A 10,474-nucleotide genomic window follows, 5' to 3' on the forward strand; every position below is an offset into this window, starting at 1 on the left:
GGTACTTGACTTGTAATCGGAAGTTTGCCAGTTAAAGTTGCCGCTGTTGGGCCCCTGAATAAGGCCCTTAACTCTCAAGTGCTTAAAGTTGTGCCATGATTGTTAGTTGCTTTGGATAAAAGTGTCAGCTAAATGCTGTAAGAGTATTATGTTTTGCAAGCCAAAATATTACAAAATCTCTACATTTATAAAAAGCTTAATATCATTTTTAAATATTAACTAGTGATTATAGGTGTACTATCGATTTACAATATTGCTTTGCTGTAAAACTGCATTGTGTCTAATTTCACTGACATTGCAGTTTCTCAATTTTAAAGATTATTTTAATCAGTTGACATGCATGTACATATACTTGGGCATGACCAAATTCAAAGAGATAGAAATTTCAATTATAAAACAATACAACCTCAAATAGTTTGCTGTGTATAAATTGGATGGCATGATCAGTGAGGCATTTTTATGAAATCTTAAAAAAAAAAAAAAAACATGACATCTTAATCATGTTTCTTCTATATCTGCTGAAAAGAAAAAAATAGAAAATGCAATCAAATGTTTGGTATAGTTATAAACTATCAAATCTAGTGGAGCAGAGTGGTATATACTGTAAGTGTATTTGGGCTTACCGGAAGTCAGTGGGCAGGAACCAACTGAACTACCACTAAACAGATATTAGTCAGTCATTAACACAATTTAAACACCATATCCATCTTTCCCCTAATCTCTCTTTATTTTTCAACAAGTAAGTCTGAAATTAGACAATCTAAACTTTAGCTTTTTCTGGGACTTTCTATCTCTTGCAGCTATACAGCTTTCATTTGAATCAAATGCTTGTGATTCAAATGCTTCTCATTTCAATCACGGTTATTTGTACAGCAGAGTATGTTGTTGTCTGCTGTAAATAAGGGACAAAGAAAAGAGCGCAAAAATCCAAGGCACTCAAGTATTTCTGATGCATGTGTCTCCATATATAGTTTTCATCTGAGGAGGAACCAGACTGTGTATTGGTGACAGCTGCTGTCTGGTAAGAAACCATTGCCTTCACTCTGTCGAATTGGATAGTGCTAAGAACTAAAGGTAAAGATAATAACTGTAGGATCCTAACACCCCAGTCACCCCAGTTCTGTCATGGGTGTGTATGTGCCATGTGTTTTGCTTTATCAGCATAATTATATAAGTGCAATAATGGGGATGTGGACCTTGTTATATCTGCAGTGCATGTGACTATGGCGGGGAAAGCCTTCCTCTGCTTTTCTGTGGTGATTCTCCTCTGGGCTGCTACAGCTCTCAGTATGTCAGGTATGACCTGAAAATATAGAAAATCTAAAATAAATTTTAAAGGTTTCATTCATTAACTGTGTTGTTTAGCAGTTTCCAGAACTTTTAAGCACCTGAAAAAAACACGGAGATATAACTGAATAACTAAAAAGTATTGATCTGTTTATTTTGAAGTTGTGAAAGTTCCAGAATGAGCCCAGGATATGTGCACTTGGCTAAAGCTTTAGAAGATTATGTGCATGTCCAGAATCTATTTGCACCTCAGACAATCAAAAAATGTAATATGCCGTTTACTTCAATTTACTGTGCTTTAGTGAATTAAATAGTAATTTTTCAATGTTCCTCTTCTCAGTTTTTTAAAATATAAGAAGTAAACGTAACCATATAATTAATGAAAATAAAGCCAAGAAAAGTTCAATTAATTAGATTCTACATGTATTTCCATTTGTTCCTGTCTCAAAAATCTAATTCTACTCAGAATCAACAAACAGTTCTTCCTCTTAAGCTAAAACGTATAGTGAGAAGAGCAATAAAACATGCAGAGATGAGCCTTAGAAAAAGTCACAGCAGCAGTGGTATATCTCGGGGTCACTGAGTCTCAGAATAAATCAAACGATGCCCCCTCCCCCACCGATCTCACAATCAGGAAAAAATCAGGAAAAAATGTGTGGCGCTAATTGTCACCAGAAAAACAAACCAGGTGCTATGATCAGGTGACACTAAACCACACCATTGGCTTATAACTAAGAGCACACAATGTGGTTCAAGGTTTTGTAGTATGTTTTGCCAAAGTGATCCAGGGGTTCTTGTTATCATTCACAAACTTGCATGAAAATTTTATCCTGGTTGCTTGTGCCAGGAAATTTGACATAACTGTGGAAACACCTTCAAATAAGACCATGACACGTAGCTGTGACAGTTACCTAAGGAACTTTGCAGTGAACAGTGGATACATGAAGAGCTAGTTTGAAAAAAAAATAATGCCCAGTGTGAAAGCACATGAGGATATACTGTAGCATTCTCTAATGTCCTGAAAACTGGCCTGACTCTTTATACAGTTCTAAGTGGAGGCATTATGGATAGGTAACAAATGGAGCCCCAGATAGACTAGACAGTTGATGCTGATTAATCAGAAACAAGGTAGTGTCTCATCTTGCCAAACTGTGAAATTACAATGTAGAAGGCATCCATAACACTGAACAGAGAAACAGTGAAAACATTGAATATAGAACAGTGTAAACACAAAGCCTCTCAACACTAAACCTAAATGTACCTCAAAATCAACACCCAAATTTCCAGAAAAAATGTCCAGGTTTTCTACATTTGGGGCACGAATTCAGTTTAAGAATTTGATTTATCATCCAAGACCTGCAATTCTCTAGCGACACAGTTGTTCTTTTTTTTGTGTTAGTCTTCTACAGCAGCCCAAAGGCACATATGCTCTTGCGCTCCAGAAGAGCTAATGGATTTATCGAAGAAGTCATACCTCCCTCCAAAGAGCGAGAGTGTGTGGAGGAACGATGTGACTTTGAGGAGGCGAGGGAGATCTTTCAGACCAGAGAGGCCACGGTTCGTCATTTTTGATCTTAATAGTTCTTACACTTCAGAACACGTGGTCCCAGCTGTCAGGTTCAATAACTGATTCTCTCCTCTCCAGTTAGAGTTCTGGACTGTGTATCAAGGTAAGTGTATTTGTCTTCTTTCCAGTGTCCAGTGTCAAACAAGGTACATTTTGGCACCAATCTTCAAAATACTATGCAATATTAATACTATTCATTATGTTTTAGATGGTAACCAATGCATCTCAAACCCCTGCAAGAATGGCATTTGTGTGGACAAGTTCCATTCTTATGTTTGCCTCTGCAACCCTGGGTTTGAAGGAAAATACTGTCACCTACGTGAGCTCACATTTCAGTTTCATCTAATTTTTCTGTATAGTAAAGTTTAAGATTTAAACAAACCCACACACAAGAAAAACTAAACTGGTGCTACATATTCAAAACATTCTGCTATATCTCTCAGACCAAACACACCGAGATGCACATTATTACATCTGTTATAATAAACTGCATTATCCAAACTGTATGGCTTTTTGAAAATGGAGATTAGTTAAATCAGTATTTCTCAATCTGGATGCTCGGGTACCCTTGAATGGCTTATTATAGAATGCTCCTTGTTCTGATACATCCATTTTAACATCCAGAAGAACTAATTGATTAGCCAAGGAGTTAAGTCAGATGTGGTATTCCAGAGCCAGGTTTCAGAAAAGTTGCCTTAAATGATTGCAATTGCAAATATGATTCACTTTTTTGTTTTATGATGTACCTGTTGTGCTCTATAGTGTTCATAATGTGTTTTTCTCAAAATGAACATCTGTATATGCCAAAACCGATGGTGTCCATGAATGTTTCTCTGTTCTAGATGATAAGTCACGTGAAAAGATTCTGATTCTGAACTAAACTGTAATTCATTTTTCAACACAATGTAATGTTTTTGAATGTAGCTCTTGGTAAAAAAAAAAAGGCAAATGCTAGGGGTGAGTATTATAGTATATATATTTTATTATATAAAATTTCTGATGGTCACTTGGGCTTGGCCCTCAGGTAGTACGGCTTCTAACTGCTCAGTGAACAATGGAGGCTGTCATCACGAATGCTATGAGAGGAATGACCGATATGAGCGCTACTGCACCTGTATCCAAGGTTACCAACTCCATGAGAACTCCAGAGAGTGCCTGCCCAAGAGTGAGGAAATAGCCATTTTCCCTCACTACTGTTTTATATAAACTCATATGCACTGTATGCATATGGAAAGCCTTCATCTTAGGGTTTGACAGTGTATGCTCCTCAGTTTTGAAAGACGGAACATGGACTACATGTGTCTCTGCTTTTCAGGTGTTCATTCATGTGGACAGATTTTGATTGGCAAGTCTTCCTTCAGCACTAAGCCATTCCATGGCCTAAAACCATGGCTAGTGGGTGGTGAAGTTGGCCGGAAGGGAGAGAGCCCCTGGCAGGTATGACTTTTACATGGATACATATTGTTATGATTTATGTATGACTTGAAATGATTACATTAATGTAATTCACATAAAGCATCACAGAATGTGAACTAATACAGCATACTGCATTATGTCATCATAAAGCCATAATAAGGTGATAATATTAGTAAAAAGATGAACTCTTAAAAAGACCTGCTAGAAATAAAACTCTGGTTTAGCCCAATTGTTTATTCTACTTTATCATGTGGCGAATCTCACTCTGTGCACTTTTTAGGCTCTTGTATTGAATTATAAAGGAGTATTTCACTGTGGTGGTGTCTTGATTGATGAACGATGGGTTCTCACTGCCGCTCACTGTCTTGAGGGAAGTCTGCGCTTCAGCGTCAGACTAGGTTTGTCTTGCTCTTCTTCTAAAACCGAAGGAGTGGATTTAAATCAGGACCAGCATAGACTTTAAATCAGGAAAATTGGTTTTAAAGTCAGAAGCAGTATCACTTTTAAACCCAGAGGAGTGGTTTTAAAATCAGAAGCATTATTACTTTTAAATTCAGAGGAGTGGTTTTTAAATCAGAAGCAGTAATACTTTTAAATCTAGAGCAATGTTTTTTTTACATCAGGAGCAGTACATCCTTTAAATTGGGATGTGTGATTTTTATATCAGGACCAGTGTTGCCTTTCAATCAGGAATGTTTTTAGAGTTGACATCCCTTCGACTTCCTCCTGCTGGCATCCTGCAAATTGATAACAGACAATGCACTCTTTAGCTAGCAGGTCACCAAGGCGCTATCCAAAACCAAATATTACACACTACAGATTACTGTGTTGCTCATTTTATGAGCCTGTGTTGTTAAAGAAAGACTGTATTGTATGAGAAAGAAAGGGTTTAGGAATATTTTGGACATTGTTGAATCAATATGTTGCATTTCATATGTAACCTTTGTGATTTTAAATGACTGTAAGAAAATTAGAAAGCCATACTATTTTCACATACCGACAAGTATGGTCATCTGTAAAGTGTAGAGCGATATGTAATAATGCCAAGATTGTTCATGGCTGTTCTCCATCTATATAGGTGATTATTTCCGTTTTAAGCATGAAGGAACTGAAGAGACCATTCCTGTAACAAACGCCATCCCCCACCCAAATTACAACCCCATGACTGCAGACAATGACATAGCCCTTCTACACCTGAACTCACCAGTGAAAATTACCACCTATATCCTGCCCGCATGCCTCCCGAGCCGCAGCCTGGCTGAGCGCATGCTGCACCTCAACGGAACCCAAACTGTGGTGACAGGCTGGGGGAGGGAAAATGAGACGGCCAACCGCTACAGTGCCGCCCTCAACTACATCACCATCCCCTTGGTGGACCCCACCGAGTGCGCTCGCCACATGACTAACAACATCACGCAGAATGTGCTGTGTGCTGGGACGCTCAAAGTGATGAAGGATGCTTGTTACGGAGACAGCGGGGGCCCGATGATGACGCAGTACCACAACACATGGTTTCTCATTGGCCTGGTGTCATGGGGGGAAAAATGTGGTCACGCAGACAAACTGGGCATTTATACCAAAGTCTCAAATTATTTGGAATGGATAGAAAGCATAATGTCAGGCTCCTGACTGAGTAACACCATTTCCAAACCTGTTCTGCCTATCATTCATCTGGAGGATTTCCTCAAGTAAATCATAAAGTGATTTCTAAAGTTTCTCCTCCTTTCACCATTGTAAGCTCCCAAAACTTAAAAGCAAATTTAGATTTAGCTTTACCATATGCACTCTGAATTGTGTATGATAGCTTTGTGAATGAATAGACGTTTTACCAAAAAACTATACCCTTTTTTTCATTTGTTCTTTAGCTAGTTATTAAAGATGGGTTAAAAAATATTATTTTGGAAGCAGGGACATGGCTGAATGTCATCTGTGGGACAGATACATGGTAAACAAGTGGGTAATTAAAATTGGTTACACCTGTGCATCATTAATGAAAGCCTACTTATATGTTGTCTCTTCTCCCATTAGGCTACCAGATACATAGTGAGAGACCACATACAGCCTCCTGCTGGAAAGCAAACCACCCTTGCTTAAATGTGTATTTAGAAAATGTCAGATTGAATCCTCTCCTAGCTGTTTTCTTTTGTTGCTGTTATTTGTTTAAAATAAAAAGGAGCTCTGTGTCATATTACTGCCTCCTGCATCCTTTCTCCAATCCCAATGCAGTGGAAATGCTACAGCGGTGCCAAAACCTTGGACACGGATGCATGTATGCCATAAGAGAGTGCTTCCCACTTTGCAAATTCATCAAGACCCTCACCAGCCTACAATAAATTCAAAACCAGACACTCATCGGACTATAACAAGTAGCTTTTACACTGTGAGGCTTTCAGAAAGGAGCAAGTGGAGGACTGCCAGACTCTCTAGAGTTTTCTACTGTCTGCCAGAACTCTAGCTGTGGCCCAGATCTGCCTCACCAAGGTGACTCCACTGGATGACCCTAAGGTATTCATGGAGCTCTTTGAGCTTACAGCAGCTGCTAGATGCTTATTGCAAGAGAGCTGGGCAATGCACCCTCTTCTCCTGCTCTTAGATGAAGCCCACTTTGCAGCTAGCAGCTGGACTATGATGCTTTAATGAAAGCCATTCTGCAGAGGGTTGGCTGGATTACAGAACAGCCCTGACAACAGTTCTGGATAAGTGACTGGAGTTTTAACTCAGGTTAATTTGCTCAAGAACGCCAAGCTCACACAGACAAGAGGGGCACCCAACTGCATGAATTTACACCTTGAGACTAAATCTTTGTATCACTCTCCATGTCAAGCTCTAAATTACTTGCCAAGTGGCAAGGTCACATGACAAGTAGGGTTGGTTGACTTTGAGGTAAGACAAACAGATAGGGATGATCCACTCCAATGTACCTCAAACTCCTGAAAGCATAGAGAGAGGTGGTTTCTGTTGCCTTGGCGACAGTGGGTCCTGAGAGAGTTGGGTCCGGAGGTTCTAAAAGAGCCACAATCCTACTGCAGTCCTCTGTGGTAATAATCTCACCCTGTCACAGATAGCAGAGGTTGTCCCATTGCAGACAGAGTTTGTGGACATGTTTACACCCCTACCTGGTGGCACTGACTTCACAGAACACCACATTGAGATGCCCTAGGAATGGTTGTCTCGAGATGCATTTATTGATTACCAGAACAAAAAAGAAAGAAGTTAACAAATAACTCAATATGAAGGTAATCAAGCAATCATACAGTGACTGAAACATTGAAATAGTGCTTGTTATCACGCCCAATGGGACTATTTAAAGTTAACGGGGTGGCTAACGGTGATGCCTATCCAATGTCATGCATTGATAAGCTGCTCAACTGGTTGGTATTTGCTCAGTTTATTCAACACTGGATTTAACAAAAGGATACTGGTAGATCCTCCTGACACCAGCATCCTGTGAAATAATTTCCTTCTTGACTCCATTTGGTTTGCACCAATGAGTCACTCTTCCATACAGCTTTTTCAGGATCCAAGCTATATTCCAGCAACTCATGGACAGAATTCTCAGGCCACACTTCATGTATTCTGCTGACTGCTTAGATGATATCATCATCTATAGGTGACTGGCAGTGGAGTGTTGTCCTGAAGTCATCAAAACAAGCCGACCTTACTGCAAACCAAAGCCATGGGACGGATGGAGGTAGAGTATTTGGGTTTCCACTTGGGTCACGTACAGGTATATCAGATACATCTTCAAATTGTCAAGGCTGCTTTGACAAGTACAACTGCAAATTGACAAGGCTTCAATCACTGACTGAGATCCAAGACCAAAAAGGAGATAAAAGTTTCTGGGGCTCAAGATTGTCATTTGTTTGTATGTACTTATTTGGATGTCACCAACCCACTGATTAATCTCACTAAAAAGGGAGTGCCAAAACTAGTGCGGTAGACAGAGCAGTACCACCGGGCTAAAACAGTGCTTCTTTGAGGGCCCACTGTTGCATTCACCAGACTTTTCTATCCCCTTTGTCTTGTAGATGGACATATTTGGTTGGGGTCATTTTCTCAGCCCCATTAAAAAGTACAGCCCCATTGAAAAAGCATCTTGTTATCAAGTGACTGGTTCTCACCCTTCGATACTACCTGTTTAGACATCCTTTCACTTTCTATTCAAACCATGCCCAACTTTACTGGCCTCAAGAAGTATGCCAATGCAGATCATCAGCTCTCTGGCTGGTTGGTGGGGGTATGTGGTAGCAGGTGCAAGGCCAAGTGTTATCTGAAGGGCAATGAGATGAACCTGTGGGTCAGTAAAATCATATACTATCAAACACAATTAAAATACAAAATGTATGTTTCTCAATAGTTTTACATTGATTGTAAAACTATTCATAATTATTATAGTATTTTTACAGTGAATTTAACATGTTATGAATGTGGTTTGAAGATGAAAGTGTCTGATATTCAGTTCTTGCATGTTTTTATATATCTTACACAATAGAACATATTACTGCACCATTTCTATATGAAACATGAGTTTATATATTCAAATGCTATATATATATATATATATATATATATATATATATATATACAGCATTTGAATATATAAACTCATGTTTCATATAGAAATGTATATATATATATATATATATATATATATATATATATATATATATATATATATATATACTATATATACACTTTCATATACTATATGTACACTTTCTGATGACCTGATTCAGCACAACAGTGAAAGTGGCAAAAAATGTTACATTTTACCATCTTACCAGGTGTCACGATCAGTCCCTCCCGTGTTCCATGTTTTCCCTGTCTTGTGTTTTTTTAGTTCCGTTCCATAGTTTCGTTTTCTCCGCCCCTCGTTTGATTTTCTACACCTGTCCCTCGTTTAGTTAATTGTATTTAAACCCTGCCTTGAGGCCTGTTGCTTGCCTGCGCATTTGAATTAATTTTTGAATGTGTCTGAATGTTTGTTTCGTATGGTTGTGTTGGTTTGTATTCCGTGTTTCCTATCCCTGGATTTTCCCTAGCCTTAGTTATAGCCTGCTTCCCCGTTTGCCTTCGTGTGTGTTTATTTTGTTTACTCATGTATCCCCGTGCTCTCCGCGTCGGCTCTATGACCCTGGACTGCTTTAACTCTGATTTTGGATTTGTCCCAATTAAATCTTGCTCTTCTCCGCACATGCACCTGCCTCCTTACCGCTCACCATTACACCAGGTTTAACAGTTTCTTCCATTTATGCTCCTTTCATTTCTCCCAAACAGTATTTCCTTAATTCAATCCAACTATGACCCAACAATAATTAGATTCTGCAATGACAGGAAATCATAAGAACTCCTCTTGTACTTATCAGACTTTTAATCGTCATGTAGCATTACTGTTTCTTGAGGCTGCTTCATTTTTTTATTTGGCAATCGGGAATGCTTTGCAGTGAATGGGTATGCGTGTGTGTGTGTGTGTGTGTGTGTGTGTGTGTGTGTGTGTGTGTGTGTGTGTGTGTGTGTGTGTGTGTGTGTGTCGCTGCTAGAATAAACAGAGACCTGAGTAAACCCAGGGTCTGACTCTGGATCAACATATATGGTCGTACTGATGTTTTCTCTGGCACCCATTTTTCTCCCAGGGTTCACATTCACATGGGTGGGGTGAGCAGACTGTGGCAGAAGTGGACATACTGTACAGTTTTTCCAGAAAGAAAAAAAAACAACATAAGACATAAATAACCATCATTGACTTGTCCAAATAATTCACTAGCGGAAGCAGCTGAGGTCTTCTAAATCAAGGCCTTCCGATGCCTCAACCGCATAACTGAGAAAGTCAGTCAGATAAAAAGGTGGGGATTAGTTATAAATGGATTGGCAGCTATTACATATTTTGATAATATTAACCTTCCTGACACAGGCACCATACATATCTAAACATATAGGGTAGTTTTCCTATAGGCATATATGTCTAACAGAGTATGAATTTAATATGGATTATATGTGTATGCAGGACATATATCTTACAGTACTTTTGTTTAATATGAAATTGTATTGATATGTGGGACATAGATGTCTCACAGTAACTTATATGATTTGGGTAAAGCATGAGTCATATGTGATTTTTAAAAATCCTTTCCACATAGAATATTACTGCCTCCTGCATCCTTACTCCAGTCCCAACCCAGTGGAAAATTACAGTCGTGCCAAAAC

The 10,474-nt window shown here is 38.9% G+C and overlaps 1 protein-coding gene and 1 long non-coding RNA gene across 4 annotated transcripts; one reads left to right on the forward strand and one right to left on the reverse strand.

The window, feature by feature from the left end:
• The first annotated feature begins 678 nt into the window (after positions 1-678).
• On the forward strand, positions 679-6,458 carry LOC118241693 (vitamin K-dependent protein C-like). Of its 2 annotated transcripts, XM_035528112.2 has the most exons (10): positions 679-739; positions 972-1,021; positions 1,213-1,296; positions 2,687-2,844; positions 2,933-2,957; positions 3,063-3,173; positions 3,879-4,019; positions 4,170-4,291; positions 4,551-4,668; positions 5,349-6,458. In XM_035528112.2, the coding sequence occupies exons 3-10, from the start codon at positions 1,224-1,226 to the stop codon at positions 5,897-5,899; spliced, it is 1,299 nt and encodes a 432-aa protein (XP_035384005.2). In that variant the 5' UTR covers positions 679-739; positions 972-1,021; positions 1,213-1,223; the 3' UTR covers positions 5,900-6,458. The 2 variants fall into 2 exon arrangements, with proteins under 2 accessions (XP_035384005.2, XP_081579752.1); XM_081723626.1 differs by lacking the exons at positions 679-739; positions 1,213-1,296 and having other exon boundaries at positions 752-1,021.
• On the reverse strand, positions 4,547-9,323 carry LOC145659936 (uncharacterized). Of its 2 annotated transcripts, none has more exons than XR_014126118.1 (4): positions 9,052-9,323; positions 8,392-8,561; positions 4,889-5,007; positions 4,547-4,686 (listed from the first exon to the last, which is right to left on the reverse strand). It is a non-coding gene; the product is annotated as an uncharacterized LOC145659936 (long non-coding RNA). The 2 variants fall into 2 exon arrangements; XR_014126117.1 differs by having other exon boundaries at positions 7,192-8,561.
• Positions 9,324-10,474: the final 1,151 nt, after the last annotated feature.

The sequence above is a fragment of the Electrophorus electricus genome, chromosome 11 (assembly GCF_041902795.1).
Source record: "Electrophorus electricus isolate QZ-2024a chromosome 11, ASM4190279v1, whole genome shotgun sequence".
NCBI classification, from domain to species: domain Eukaryota; kingdom Metazoa; phylum Chordata; class Actinopteri; order Gymnotiformes; family Gymnotidae; genus Electrophorus; species Electrophorus electricus.

Bases quoted from the DNA above. Each gene is read 5' to 3' on its own strand.
- LOC118241693 (XM_035528112.2), top strand. From the start codon at position 1,224: ATGGCGGGGAAAGCCTTCCTCTGCTTTTCTGTGGTGATTCTCCTCTGG. The intron at 2,845-2,932 runs GTTCGTCATTTT...TCTCCTCTCCAG, and splicing joins TTCAGACCAGAGAGGCCACG to TTAGAGTTCTGGACTGTGTA. The intron at 4,669-5,348 runs GTTTGTCTTGCT...CCATCTATATAG, and splicing joins GCGCTTCAGCGTCAGACTAG to GTGATTATTTCCGTTTTAAG.